Source organism: Eptesicus fuscus, chromosome 1 (genome assembly GCF_027574615.1).
Source record: "Eptesicus fuscus isolate TK198812 chromosome 1, DD_ASM_mEF_20220401, whole genome shotgun sequence".
Classification (NCBI taxonomy): Eukaryota; Metazoa; Chordata; class Mammalia; order Chiroptera; family Vespertilionidae; genus Eptesicus; species Eptesicus fuscus.
This window is the reverse complement of record NC_072473.1, coordinates 8,633,718-8,649,656: the sequence shown is the minus strand read 5'-3', so window position 1 is coordinate 8,649,656 and position 15,939 is coordinate 8,633,718. Positions and strand designations below refer to the sequence as shown.

Here is a 15,939-nt window from a genome sequence, read left to right as displayed (position 1 = left end):
CTCAATCGGCAGAAGGAGTGAGAGAAGAGTCAGAGACAGCCAAACCAGAGACAATGGCCACAAGCATGTGCCAATTAGTGGATGGAGCCCGGAATAGAAGAGTGAAAGCTGGTTTTCTGGGAAAGATGTGTAAGGTGACAGTGGGACATTAAAGTGAAGATGACTGACAGATGGAGATATGTGGTCATCAACCTCCACATAACTAAAGAGTAATAGAGTGAGAATTGGATCTAGGGCGCTCCAACATGTATGGGACAGGCAGAGGAAGGAGAAATGAAAAAGATCAGGAAGAGATAGTCATAGAAGCAGTAGGGGACAGCATCATGGACACTAAGTGATGAGGCAGTGTCAAAAGCTGCTAAGGGGTCAATGAGACAGGGACTTAATACAAGGTAATTTCTCGCAACCGTGGCAAAAACAGAGGCAGTGGAGTGAAGTGGAAGAAGAAGAGGCAATTCTAAATCTTATGCCAGCAAAATTACAAATGCCTACATAGTCTACAGTTAGGATAACTTATGAAAAGTAAACCATAAAATGAACTATAAACATGAGATAAAAGATGAAACAGAAAAGGAGACTTTACTTCTTTACAAACCACTATCAACCATCCACCATCTGAATAAAAGAAAACCCGAAATTCCTAAAACATTAACCAGAAAGAGTATTCATTCCAAAGTCTGGGTGCTGATTTTGGCATAAGTACCTCTAAAATGCAAAGCCCATGAGCTGCAACAGAGTTGGATCAGGGTCCTTAAAAGCCTCCCTCAGTACCCAGAGGTCACCCCTTCTAATCAGGCAGGAAGGACTTGAATACAAGGCCACAGGGGAAGCTGCCATCAGCACATTAAAATGGCAACATGAGGGGAATTAGTTACCCTGGCCTGGCCTAGCACCATGCCGAATCCGTATTAATCCTCTTCCACCAAGAACCTTCACTTCAGATCCCCTCCCCTACATGACTAATTCAGGTTGGCATTCTGCTTTCTGGGACATGAAGCCCAGCCAAACCAAGTTGACAGGCATAAGAAGGAAACCTAAGAACTAAAGAAAGAAAAACACATCAGCCATGAAAACCACATACTGCTGTCCCAAAAAAGGCCCCTTGCTCTCATCTTAAACAGAAGGCAATGCTCCAAACAGGAGGGGGAGAAACTCCACTGATGCCAAACAAACATTAAGGAAATCAGACTGTTGCAGATTATTACAATGGACTGTGAAATCCATTCCAAGTCATTCATATTACAGAAAAGAGAAGCAACTTGCCCCAAGGTCACACAGAGTTTGGCTAGGCCTGGGCAAGCACCTGTCTGGTTTTTTTCTGCACTATACCATAAGTCCTCCTAATGGCCAATTGCTGCCAAATACTTATGTCCAGCCTCACTCTCCCCAAAGCTCTGGCCTCATATATCCTACCTTCTGACACCTACCCTTGGCTATCTCAAAAGCTCAAATTCCCAACATCCAACACTGAACTCATGATCTTTCCCTATTACTCCCAACACCAGTTTTTCATCCAAGGCCTCTTAGTTTAACAGATGACATCACCATCCATCCGGTTCCTGAGCCAGAGACTAAGGAAGCATGTCCAGTGTTTGACCTCCAGCCTACCACTTCCTGGCTGCAACCTTGAGTAAATTAAATAAGGTCTTTTAAACCTCAGGTTTTAGCAGCTGAAAAATGGAATAATAACAGGAATTACCTCATAAAATAGCTGTGAACAGTGAAAGAGATGATGTGTATAAAATGCTAAGCATAGAAAATGTCTGTGTGCAGTTCCCTCTATCTTATTGCCTTCTTCCTTCAATCCTACCCATCCACCTGCTTAACACTTAGGAATCATTCTCATTTCAACTCAAGTGTTACTCCCTGCTGGAAGCCTTCCTTGATCACTCCCTGCCTGCCAAGGTGAGGTCATAACCGCCCCCCTGCCACTTTTCACCCTCAAAGCACAGTGTAATTTCCATCGCATCACATTCTGATTGTTGGATTAATGGCCATCTCCTCCAATAGCCTATAAGCTTCATGAAGGCAGAGAATGGGAGTGCTATGCCTCATTTTTGTATTCTCAACACAGTACTTAGCACATAATAGGTGTTTAGTAAACATTAGTTGAGTGAAATGCCCAGGATCAATGCATTTTTATCAGAAGAAAAATGGACCTAGAGATTCGAAGAGAAGTCACAGAACACCAATTCAAGCTAGAGCTCATGGCCATCCCTAACAGGGAGCCAGGTAGAAGGCCTAGTGAGCCCCATCTGACCTGTTAAGTTCATGACTTACTGCCTGTTTGACCGACACTCTGTTAAGAATTTGGTCTCCACGGTGCTAGAATATACTCTGCATAAACATGCACAGCCACACGCTGGGAATTTTTTAGATGAACCCCAGTCCCTCCTATACCTTTCCTAATGTAACCATCACTCCACCGTGGGTGTAATTCTAGTGTTTAAAGACATATTTTTATACCACAGGACCTCTAAACACAGCCAACTACTACATCTGGGGCTTATCTGAAGAAACAGCTGTCTGTTCTAACTCCAGGGTAAAATTGAGCTCTATGGGAACTAGGAGGGAATGGCATCTTGGCTCTCCAATGTGGTACCAATAAGGTATTTTCAGGAATATTTTTTCACTACACCCAGTGTTTATTTATGCAGAAACTTTAGAACCTAACCTCCTTCTAACATGGGACTCTAACATATAGCAAAGTATTTTGAAGTGAAGGTTTTGACATTGGGCAGGCCTGGGTTCAAATTCCTGTTCTGCTACTTAGGAATTATGACTATAACCTTAGACCCATTACTTAACCTCTCTCAGTTGGTTAACTCATCTATACTAATAGATATAACAGCACCTAGATATTATATTGGCAAGGAACACTAAATATAAGTACCCTGCTTATAGCTAAATTATTGTATTTAAGAAAGTTCTTTGTATGGGGTGGAGGGGGGCTAGGGAAGTTCAATGGGGAAAAAGGGGGACATGTGTAATACTTTCAACAATAAAGATTTTTTAAAAAGGAAGTTCTCTGTACACAGAGTACTATCACCTTAGAAGATAATGTTCTGTACCATGCCTAACAGTGCCCATTCCCAGTGAGTATTCAGTGAACACCACGATCTTCCTTAGCTTTGTCTATTTTGGTCCAGACACCAGCCCACTTCCTTATGGGAGTATCTGACACCACCCTGCTATTTTGAGTAGAACTGCCTGCACATAAATGATCCTCTTCCTAACTTGGACAGTTGAAATGTTATACAAATCACCCTACTTCCTCTTGTCTTTAGGGTCAAACAGTGAACCAAGTTTTTTCATAACTTCTCTCATGCAGACACACACCCTTTGTTGAGAATATGACTTCCCCAGCACAGGGCTCAGAGATACTACACAAGAAAACAGTGGTAGACACATAAAAAAAGAGAAAACACTGGAGAAAGGAAAGCTGAAATGTTCTAAGCGATGGTGTAGCCAGGAAAAACTGAAATATCACTTGTGCTTCTACCATAATATTTCTTTTGTATCGATTACATATGAGAAAGAGCAGTTGCTGCCACTTGTAAAATAATTGCTCTCCAAACAGCATTGAACTAGGCACTGAGGGAGAATACAGAAGGACTACCTCTGCCTTCCAAAAGCTTGCAATGTAATTAAAGGCACAAAACAAATGGGCACTATCCACTGGATGAATGATAATAAAGAATAAATAAGGCAGAGATACAACAGGCTGTTCTGGGAAAAGTAAAGCTCTCCTGAAGAAGGTACCTAATGATTAAGTAGATGATGGTGGAAGGGCATTTTAGACATACCAATGACCAGGAACCAGCCTGGATTAGTCTAGAGACAGTCAGAACATACATATCAAAAAAGATTTAGGAAAATATACAAGCAACAGAACAAGAAGTACAATCTTTGCATGAGGGGACAGTTTTATATCTTCCTTGCAAAAAAAAAAAAAAAAAAAGAGGGCCCATCAAAAAACCATGTCCCCAAAGTCTCCCACTGGCATAACCCCACAACATCTCTTACCCGGATGAGGGAAGCCTGATGCCGAGGCGGCTTGGTTCCTTGATTCCCCGATGAGGGTCCCTCAGGCTGGACAAGGGGCTGTCTAGCTTCATAAGGAGCTGAAATCGGAGTGAAAGTCAGCATGGTACACAAAGATTCCACCCAAGAATTATGACTTCACACTCCAACCGATACAGTGTCTGCTTTTAAGGGCAGAATTATCAAAGGAATTAGAGATTATGTGCATAGGGCCATCGAGGACAAACAAACCTTGGTGCCCCTGGGTACAATTTAACTGAACAATGTAAAGATATCCAACCAATTTATGATAAGGCAGGAAAATATTTACATCAGGTTAAGATTAGGAATAAATTATAAGGGTGAAATGGTGAGAACCTAAATCGGGATAGAAAACAATGAGAGTCATTAGAAAAGTGCCATGTTATAAATGTTCAAATTCTTGAGATAGGTAAATTCTATATATACCCTCCTATTTAAAAGTCTTCCATTCATTCCCTTACACCTACCCACCACCCTTGCAAAGAAGTAAATGTATATGCATTTTGAATACTAAGGCTCAATATTATCATTTATTTTATTTGTTTGTTTTTGAGAAATAAATAGCACTGTCTTCTTTTCTTTTTTGGAAAGAATGTGAAACCAAGTTGAGAAAAATACAAAAAAGAATAAATGTATTTTATTTTATTTTTTATTTCCTTTTTTTACTAAGAATAAATGTATTTTGTATTTATTATTTTGTCATTTGATAAAAAAAAACTAAAATTAATTTTGTTACCTTTTAAACAAAGGTTTTTAAGACACAAAAATGAACACTTTTTTTATTCCTTTTATTTCCAGAACACTTAATGACCTTGCCAATAGGGCAGAAAAACAGTTAAACATAACCAGGTAGTATGCAGCTCCAATAGAAAAGAGAAATTATCATCCAAGATGAACCCATTTCTGATATGTTTGGGTTAACAGTTCGAGCTTTTGGAAGCATGTAAAGAAGTAAAATGCTCTCTTTCTGTAGTTTCCTTATAAGTAAAATTAGGCACAGAGAGCAGAGCAGCCTGTCAGTGCAGCACCTTTAGCACAGTGTGATCTTTTTAAAACAAAGAAGGTATAATAACAGCACATCAAGAATAACAAACAACTCCTCGGCTCACATCTGCTTATTGTGTTTCATCCAAGAAACTGGAACACAAGATTATAACACAATAAAACACATTAACATATCAAAATCATTGCCTAACAAATCATTTAGTGTATTTTCAGACTCTGCTAAGAATTATTAAAAATATAAAAATTGAAAAAGAAACATAAACAGGAAGCACATAATCCAAATCTTAAAAATAAATCTCAGCTGGTAGGCGGGTGTTGAGAAAGCTTTTTAAGACCATTTCACTTTGATGGAACACCAAATTAAACTCTTAATGCCAGAAGGTTTGGACAACAGTAAACTGTATCATAGTTGGGATACTAATGGTCATAAGCTTTCCCTGGGAAGCTGATCCTACATGATTCTGGTTCCCTTCAGAAAGAGGGAGCTTCTACTGCCTAAGAGGGAACCATGTGGGGGAGGACATCTGGCCCATGGCTCCAGTCCCTCACCTACAAGGACCTTCTTCCCTTGGAAGGGACAGACCTAGCTCATCAACAGGCCGAATGAAGACTCAGCCACATGGAGGATCATTTTTGGAGAGGCCAGGCCTGGAGGGCAGATTTTCTCTTCTTACTCCTGTGGAAAGCCTGGATTAGCCACACCTGCCTGTGACTAGAAAGGTGTCTGAAGCCCATGCTGTCACAAGTCTAAGACTCATGCTCTGATCCGCTCTATCAGCACCACAGCTGATAGTCAGGCCATCGTTGATCTGACTGCTGTCTCATTCCACAACTGGATCTGAACTCTACTCTCCTTCCTCCCAAATAAAACACAAGACATGCACCTCAATGCAAAAAATATTAATTCTTAGATCCCCTTACAAGAGGTTTAATGAGGAACTAGAAGTACCATTTTTCTCCAAAAATAGGAATATAAAACAAACTCTGAAGATTTCATCAATCGGAAATTCGATGTCAAACTAGAACAGTACATGTCAAACTAGAAGTGACATGAGTAACTTCACAATAAAGACTCTACATCTGCAGTCAACCCAGTGAATGGTGACCAGAAGGTGACTTTCAAGAATACTTAAGAATTTCACAAATAAAATGAATATCAGATTCTAAAAAACACAAAAGAAAATACTAGGGAACATTTGAGCACCTACAATGTGCCAGAAACTGGTAGGCACAGATGTTTACATTTCTCATTTGATCCACAAAGCAAACCTCTGAGGCAGAGATTATTCTATTTCACAGATAAAGGAAACTGAAGCCCAGAAAAGTGAAAAACCCATGGTCACACAGGCTGGAAATGGACAGAAATGAGAAATGTAGGCCCACCAAGTCTACTTTTAGGGCCAGGAAACGAACATCACAGCCCATGCTCTTAAGTGAGTAGATACCTAGAATTAATACATCAGAATAATATGTATAAGAAAAAGCAGAACAGACATATTGATTCTGAGATAACACATTAGACATCAGAAGAAACAAGTGAAAGAGTTGAAAGTAGTTGCCTCTGGAGATCAGAAACAAGTTCAGTGGGAAGAATAGTTGTATTTACTATAGGCATGTAAATATTATTTAACTATATACATGTATTACTATTATTTAAACATTATTTTTACAATATGGATAGCATTATGTGCCTCTGAGGGTTGTGATAAGAAGAATATACTGCACATAAAGACCTCGGCATGATGCCTGGCACGTAAGTCTTACGCAATGAACATTAGCTACAGCTATATCCAGCAAGTGAAACTAACAGGAGCCCACAAGAGAATCTGAAGAGGGGCTCTGAATTCCAGACTGGTCTGATGATGCTCAGTCTGATTTAAAGCATACTCAATACATGTCCCACCAGCCAGGAATCATGGCAGAATATTGGACAGGGAAATGGCCCCAGAAAATGTATTACAAGAAAATTATGCCAGTAGCAAAACTCCTTTCTGAAAAGGTGGAAACTAAAAATAACTCTGGATTGCTTAGTACCAGAGTCGCTAAGGTTTAACAGGTTTTAGATATGCTACTGTCTAGCCCAGCGGTCGCCAACCAGTGGTCTGCGGACCATGGGTGGTCTGTGAGGTCCGAAAGGTTGGCAACCGCTGGTCTAGACCAAAGGTAAGATGGAGTACAAAAATAGGAAAGAGAATTCCGGGTTGGAGAAATTGAGTTCTGAAAATGTGGGGAAAGAGAGAAGGAAGACATGTGAACTTCTCTTACTTCTTGACCTAAAGATATATGACAGAAAAGGAAGCAAATAGGTAAAGAAAATCCTTTGGGGGGAAATCCACCAACATTATAAAAACAGGAATTAACAAGCTTTGACATGAATAGTATCAATTAGAAGCAAAAATCACAAGATGGACCCAAGTTGCAGATAGAAAAATTCTCCCTTCCTTTGACTTACATAGATGGGGAAGTCTAAATAGAAATGCCTGTAAACATTTTATTTATGAATGACCTTGTTCCTAGCTACAGGGACCTAACAGCCTCCTAATTGATGGCTAGATCCAGGAAACTCAACTCCTTGAGAAACAGGAGACTGTTCACTCAGATTCCTCTCTATGGGTAAGCTATACAAAGAAGAACCCTCTAGAAGAGCAGCTCATCAGTCTAAGGATCATAATGTAGGAGAAAAACCAGGAAGGGATAACAGAAACTTAGAAAACAATGTTTCAAGAATAAAGGAATGACCACAAAAAGATGTACTTCACATCTAACAGAATGGCTAAAATTAAAAACACTGAAGAAAAAGAAACCACTGAGAATACCAAATGCTTGCAAGGAGCATGAACTCTCTCATACATTGCCAGTGGGATGTATAGAGCCACTTTGGAAAACTCTTTTGGTACTTTCTCATACATCTACCCTAAGTCTAGCAATTCCACTCCTAGGTGCCAGGGAAATTACAATATATGTCACACTCATATTCATAACAGCCAAACACTGGAAACAACCCAAATGTCCATCAACAGGAGGACAGCTCATCAAACTGTGATCCATTCATGTGATGGATAACTACTGAGTAATAAATAGGAACAAACTACTGATATACGCAATATGGATGAATCTCAACCACTATGCTGAGGGAAAGATGGCAGACAAATAAGAGTACAGTCATTCAGTATGATTATATTTATATGAAGTTCTAGAAAAGACAAGACTAATCTAAAGTGATAAAAATCAGAACAGTGCTTGCACTAGGGAGCAGAGGGTGATTGGAAAGGGGCATCTCTGAGGTGATGGGAATGTTCTATTCTTGATCAAAATGGTGGTTACATGTGTATATCCATTTGTTAAAACTAAACTGAGTATTTTAAATGTGTGCATTTTATCATATGTAATTTTTACCTGACTCTTTTTAAAATCAGATTTAAAAAAGCATAAAGGCATGAACAACCTTGACAGGTGCCACTAAGAGTCAAAAAAGATGGAGAGAAGCAGGTTATCTCCTTGCCACTGGGGGAACAGAAGCCCAATTTGAATGGGATGAGGAGAGAATGGCCATGAAATAAGGCTAGTACAGACAAGGTTTTTAAGGAATAGCAAAAAAGATAGGGTGGAACATGGTGATACACTGAACAAAAATGACTCACCTGTGAATTAAAAATCAAAAATCAGGCACCATGCTAGGCACAGGACTCCAACTTCCAAGCCCAAATAAGATTAGGAATTTTTAAAAACCCACTTCTAAAAACAGGGAAATCAGGCAGGAGGGGGGCTGGACTGTAAGAGGAAAATGAATTCTCAACCCCATTTTGTTGCAGACATCAGCAGGACAATCGAGTTCCAGGAGAGTGATTTCTTGTTACAATATCATCTTGCATTTGCAAAGGGCTTAATTTCTAATCAGATTTTATACTCACGTTCTCACTAAACCTTACAATACCCCTACAAGATACTCCACTTTAAAAGAGAAGAAACCATGCTTCAGAGCAGTTAAATGGCTTGCCCAAGGTCACATAGCTAGTCACATAAACCCACACCTTCTGATTCCAATCAAAAGATTTTTCCATTATGCTACGCCTGCTTCTTTCTGCAAGATTACGGCCTCTCTCTAGTCCAGGCTAGCACACATTTTATATCTGTGTCCCTCTAGAAGTCACCACTATTTTCAATGTAGCAAAAGCCTGCAGAAACTGGGTCATTTTCAGCCATAGTCCACAAAATGAAAAGGGGGATTATGGGTATCCAATTCTAGAATACCTTTCATTGGTCATATCTTAAACAAGGAGTCTGAGCCCCAGGAGGACAAGCTGCTGCAGTGAATTTATGGAGTTTCAGCACTGTGCCTAGGCAGCCAACTCTGCAAGTCATCCTTAGAACCAACTAACGGATTTTACCAATAGCATGGCCAGCACAGCCTGGATGTGAGCAAGCAGGCAAACCCACAACGGACACTCTATACACTTCTCAGCAAAATGCTTTCCCTGCCATTTCCTGTATTCTTATTCCCAAACACAAGAGCTAAATAATTCCATTTATGTAATCAGTCTTTAACGGTTGAATCAACACTTTTGCATTGGCAGTGTTATATTTTTAAGTCATTCCATAAAAGCAGTTCTTATAAAAAATATGCTTGGTATGTTTGCAGGAAAGAATAACATTTCCAAAACAACACAACCCCTTAATATGCCACTTTCCTGTGTGATGAAATCTGTATATGAGAGATTAAATCATCTAAATCGTTGTTTACAAGTCTAAAGTTTGTAGGAGACAAGGCATTACTAAGATATATTTCATTTTATTTTTTTAAACCTTGCTTGAGAGAATAAAATTAAATTGAGCCATGTTCCCAAAGACAGAGGTAATTAAGTCCGGAGATTCAGCAGCTGGCAGCATTGCTGCCTGATAGATTAAGGAGTCTCTAAGACCCTGCCTGGGACAGCTGGCCTGCAGATTGCCTCTTACCTGGATGCATCTGCTCCGTGCTGCTCCGCAGTTTGCTGTAGCCATGGCTCAAGGGCACCCTCTGGTAATGAGGCGGAGAAGAAGGAGGGGAGGCGAGGGGTGACATCGTAGGAGACTGTGTTTCCTGCTTCAAAAAATCAGAGCAGAGTTCAGAAGCAATCACTGGAGAAGCCTGGCACTCTAAGCTGCAGTTATGAAGTATAACACAGCTCTACTGCTGGTGAGCCAGTTGGTTTAACAAATGGAGGAAATGTTTTCTCAAAAATTCAGCTGGATTAAAAATCAGTGTCTGAGGATTCAAAAGTCTCCCAGAGAATAAAGTCTCGCCAGTACTCAGGTACCTAAATTATTAAAACAAGCCTGGAACACTTTCAGTTATTCCAATAATATTTTCCTTTGGAAAATAAAAGACACTGATCATCACAAGAAATAACATTCATACTCCCCAATTTTGATCTCTTTGTGGATAGATTCAATTTTCATTCATTAATAAAGGCCCTTTCTTTCTGGATTTACACTCATCAAGTCTTCCAGCAAATGTGGCTATTAAAAATATTTTAAATGCTTAATACTAAATATTCTTAGAGCTTACTATGCCAAGTGAAATGGCAAGTGGTTTTTTTTTTTTTTATTTTTACATCAAGAGACTGCAAAATAGTTAATTATGGGTGAACCACTCCAACTATCCCACTCGTAAACACTATGATGGAGCCTTAAACATGTTACAATTAGAATCTCAATTCAAATTTGAACCTGATGTTGGACCCTAGGCAAGAAAAGCAACCTTACTCTGCTACTGGGTTTCCTGCTCTGTATTTTTACTGCTACCAACAGAGTGGTAATTTCAGAGTGCCCAAGTATCAAAGAAACAGTAAGTTTTATCAACACAGGCACTATATAGTTGCTATTAATCTAAAAAATGCAATCTGAGGTACCAATTAAGACTTTTCTTCAAGAAAAATAAAAGAATATTTGCTTTGAACTGTAAGCTCACACTCACAGATTGGGTGGGCCTAGCATAAACCCAGCCAAAAGGATGTGTCCTTACTCACACAGCCAGGGGATGGGTCCAGAAAGTTCCCAGGGCACCAACCATCCTGGGATAGTGAACCCTCATTCCTCTCCAAATGCTGATAGGAAAGCATGCCAAATAGTGGTGACTGAAGATTCCTATGCTCCTTTTTATATATATCCTTGAAGAACATGCTACACCTCACTTAAATATAAAATTACTGGTGTCCTGGTGCACAGATTCATACACATTGAAATTAATTAGAAGAAATATTTTAATATTGCTATTCGCCCTTTCTCTATAATAGAGTGTCAATCAAATTCACAATCGACAATGATAGATTGAAACATAATGCGTGCAACTGGCACCAGTGAAAGTTTTATATGTATCATGCATGTGCAAGTCAACTTAGCCTTTTATATATATACTACAGGCCCGGTGCACAAAATTCATGCATGGAGTGGGGTTCCTCAGCCCGGCCTGCACCCTCTCCAATCTGGGACCCCTCAGGGGATGTCTGACTGCCTAAACCAGCAGTCAGACATCTCTCTCGCAATCCAGGATGACTGGCTCCTAACCACTCGCCTGCCTGCCTGTCTGATCGCCCCTAACCCCTCTGCCTGCTGGCCTGATCACCCCTACCTTGCCCCCCTGCCAGCCTGATCGCTTCTATCTTGCTCCCCTGCCAGCCTGAGCACCCCTACCTTGCCCCCCTGCCTACCTGCCTGATCACCCCTAACTGCCCTCCCCTGCCAGCCTGATCTCATCCCTAACTGCTCTCCCCTGCCTGCCTGATGGCCCCGAACTGCCCTCCTCTGCCGGCCTGATCTCTCCCCCAACTGCCCTCCCCTGCAGGCCTGATCTCGCCCCCAACTGCCCTCCCCTGCTGGCCTGATCACCCCTAACTTCCTCTGCCTTGGTCCCCACCACCATGGCTTTGTCCAGAAGGAAGTCGGATGTCTGGAAGATGGCTGGTCAACCCGGTCTAATTAGCATATTACCCTTTTATTAATATAGACTAGAGGCCCGGTGCACAAAATTCGTACACGGGTAGGGTCCCTAAGTCTGACCGGCGATCAGGGCTGATCTGTGGGGCGATCAGCGTGGCAATCAGGGGGCCCCTGCTGGCACCCGCCTTGGTGGGCCTGGTGCCACCTGCTTGCTGGCCCCGCCCACTGCTGCTGCCACTGGCCGGCCCCACCTCCTGCTCACCAGCCAGTCCCACTCCCCGCTGCTGGTTACCTCCCTCTCTGGGGCAATTAGGGGGCCCCCGCTGGCACCCACCTTGGCTGGCCTGGGGCCTGCAGGCTGGGGGCAGCTCCTGTGTTGAGTATCTGCCCCCTGGTGGTCAATAGGCATCATAGTGACTGGTTATTCCACCAGTGGTTCCACCGTTCGGTCGATTTGCATATTAGGCTTTTTTTACAATAAACTTGCTTAATTAGACCTGCTTTCTGATTTAACTAAACTTTTTCCAGCTCAGTGAAGCACCCCAACTTCTCTTTCAGGTAATTGTCAGCAACACAGCAGTAAATACCAACATGAAGCAGATTATTATGGTAGATCACCCAGGGAGAACAAAGGGTAAATAAAATACTTAACTGCAGCAGTGTTTGACTATATTCTGTGCAGTGAGAAAACCTGAAGTCATTTTCAAGGTCCACCATTTCTTACTTCTTTTCAGTCGGGTCAAGTTTCTAAGCTTTCTAAATCTCCATTTTCCAGCTTCCACCGAATCTCCTATCTACCTACTCCAGGACTTCTGTGAGGATCAAATGAGATGAGGCACATGAAAATGCGTCACAAACATTTGGTTAAAGTGTAAAATGTTTGCACCTAGTTATAAAGCAAGTCATGTTCCTAGACTGCAATTTGGTGGGCTGTCGCCCTGGGGTAGTGGCGGGGCCTGTGTCCCACTTAGGGGAAGCCAAGTGTTAGTTTGTTGGCACCAGGTCTGTGGTGCCATTTATTTTTAAATGACCAGTGCGCATCATGGAAGCTCCTACAATGAGCTTCTGCCCCCTGGTGGTCAGTGAACATCATAGCTACTGGTCAGATCGTCGGACGGACACTTAGGCTTTTATATAGATAGATAGATAGATAGATAGATAGATAGATAGATAGATAGATAGATAGATAGATAAGTATAAAACTTCTGCAGCAAGACCTCAGATATCCAGCATTATCAGGGTGAGCCATATAAATTAGTTCTCCAACTTTAATTTCACTACATCTTAAAAACATTTTTACCCTAGCCAGTTTGACTCAGTGGATAGAGCATCATCCTGCAGACTGAAGGGTCCCAGGTTCAATTCATCAAGGGCATGTACCTTGGTTGCAGGCTTAATTCCCGGCCCTGGTCAGGGCTCACGTGGGAGGCAACCAATCGATGTGTCTCTCTCACATTGATGTTTCTCTCTCTGCGTCTCTCCCCCTCCCTTCCAATCTCTCTTTTAAAAAATCAATGGGAGAATATTCTCAGGTGAGGTTTAACAAAAAAATATATGATCAGACCATCAAACCTCAGAGGGAAGGTAGGGAAGGGTGGGGGGGTAGGGGGAGAGATCAACCAAAGGACTTGTATGCATGCATATAAGCCTAACCAATGGACACAGACACCCCCAAATATATATATTTTTTATTCATCTTCCTAAAATATAACAAATTGATTTGCCTTATAGACAATACTATATTTAACATAATTGACTTGTCTGCATGATTCAATATCTTTATTAAAAGTAAGAGCAGTACCTTGATGACTTCAGGATTTACTAATGTGTTAGACTATTTACCTTTTCTTGATAGGCTCACTTTTCTGGCATTTTACACTTTTGTCCCTACCAATCACCATCTGACTATTATAATTAGTGGTCTAATTTTAAAAGCCCATCCTCCCTATTCTTGTTCCTAACTTGCTAATGTGCAATGACAGTAGTTCTCAAGGTGCATTCCAAGCATGCACCCCCAAAAAAGATGCCCTGGTAAAAGAAGTTTAGTAAATAAAGATCTCCAGGTCTCTTTATTGCAGGACTTCTCAGGGCATTTAATGTGCTAATGTGCACCATGAATCTCCAAGACTGAGGATTTAGTCTTTCCCCCAGAATAGTATATGAAGCAGCATTCTCCAAACATATCTAGCCAGAGAAACCTTTCCACCAGACTTTCTTGGAAAACTCCTAAAAGTTAATTTCAAAAAACTCATTTGGAAATAGATTAATCAAATGAGTGTGCTAAATCGGTGGCCTTACTTTGGACACAATTCTACATTAATGTAGGCTCTAAAGGGCCCATGGGTGGCTCATGATAATTCCTATGCATTTGGCCTCTATTTCTTGCTACAAGGAAATTTCACTGGCTCACTTCCAAGTCTGTAATTGTAGCCCAGATGGTGAGATTTGCTGGAAGCTTGACAGCAGATAAGAGGCACTGCTATGTGAGGTTTCATGGTCAGTCAAATGCACATGCCTGGTCAGATTGTTTACCTGTTTATCCTCATCATCCATTCTTTTGAAGGTATTTTTTTCCGAGATTAAATATGGAATTTGAGCCTTAGTTCCATGCAGCTCAGCCGAGTTCCCAAATCGTATGTCACTGTCGGTCTTTGACATCATAAATCGAGGCAGCGGCAATTCTTTAGGACCAGAATCAGAGAAGCTGAAGTGAGACTTTATTTTAGAACTGAGGAAAGGGGAACTCACTGTCCAAAAGATGAATCACTTTTGAGGAAATTTTCCAGAGCACTAAATATAGATTAAATTTTTATTTCGACACAATAAGGACTCCTATAATAATGTCAAGACAGAAAAATGCTACCAGTTTTACCAAAGTATTCTGGCTTAACATTTTTAAATGCCATCAAGTCTTCGTAGCCCTAATTCAGAGTTTGGACTCATCTCCCACTTCATCCTTTATTTCAGCACCAAGAAAAAAAAAAGAATGTGATATTATATAAATAAGTGACAAATGGTAGCAAGCAAAACTTATAGAGCACTTATTATATGCCAGACACTGTATTAAGATCTGCAAATATTAGCTCATTTAATCCTCACAACAACTCAATAAGGTAAGACTATCATTAGCCTTCACTTACAGATGTGGAAATAGATATCAATCATTTGAAGTGCTAAATAACATCCCCAAGACCACACAGCTCATCTGTGCCAGAGCTGGCTCTTGACTAGTGCCAGTGCTGCTGCCCTACAGAAAGGTCCTTCCTTCCCAGGGCAGAACAGTTTCTTATCCTATGTTATTCCTTAATAAACGTTCACATTCAATCTCCAGTAGTCTTTTCATAATGGAATAAGGAAAATGGTATCAAGTTAAAGCAATTAGTTCAATGTTCAGCCAGATCCTACTGTCAAAACCATTAGCCACACTCACAATGCTACAAAGAACTGAAATGAAACAGTCTGATATATTTTCTTATCTTTCAAATCTGACAAAACTATTCTGAAAACAAAAATAATGCTTTGGCACACTTCTAGTTCTCAGCACAGCAAATTACACAACACAAACAACTCCAAAAATGGGGATAATATTGTGAATTGCGCATAATGATTTGCATCTGTATCCACTGTTCAGGATAATACTCAGTGTGCCTTTGCGCTCCTATCAGCTCGCTATTCTAAAAACACAGCTGCATTTCCAATGATTGATGCTGTGCTAAAGCCAGAAAACATCTTAGCAACAGCAAGTATCCGAGTTCCCCAGGCAAAGAAGGCCCCTGGTTCTCTAATATCCACATCATGTTTATTTTTAGTTGCTATGTCCACATTTGATTCAAAGAAGTAGGCAATATGACAGATCCCTGCGTGATCAATCAGCCAAGGGCCCAAGAGACTTAAATAGGATAACCAATCTGGAAAATTAAACCAAGACTCTCCTAAAGAGAGGATGGCTGC

The 15,939-nt window shown here is 40.9% G+C and overlaps 1 protein-coding gene across 1 annotated transcript in view; it reads right to left on the bottom strand.

Moving 5' to 3' along the window:
• REPS2 (RALBP1 associated Eps domain containing 2) overlaps positions 1-15,939 on the bottom strand; it is a 184,297-nt gene that overhangs the window by 105,083 nt on the left and 63,275 nt on the right. The window contains exons 3-5 of the mRNA XM_054715568.1: positions 14,521-14,669; positions 10,027-10,153; positions 4,027-4,124 (exon numbers count right to left, since the gene is read on the bottom strand). Of these exons, the coding sequence (XP_054571543.1) occupies positions 4,027-4,124; positions 10,027-10,153; positions 14,521-14,669 (374 nt within the window). The remainder of the gene's footprint in view (positions 1-4,026; positions 4,125-10,026; positions 10,154-14,520; positions 14,670-15,939) is intronic.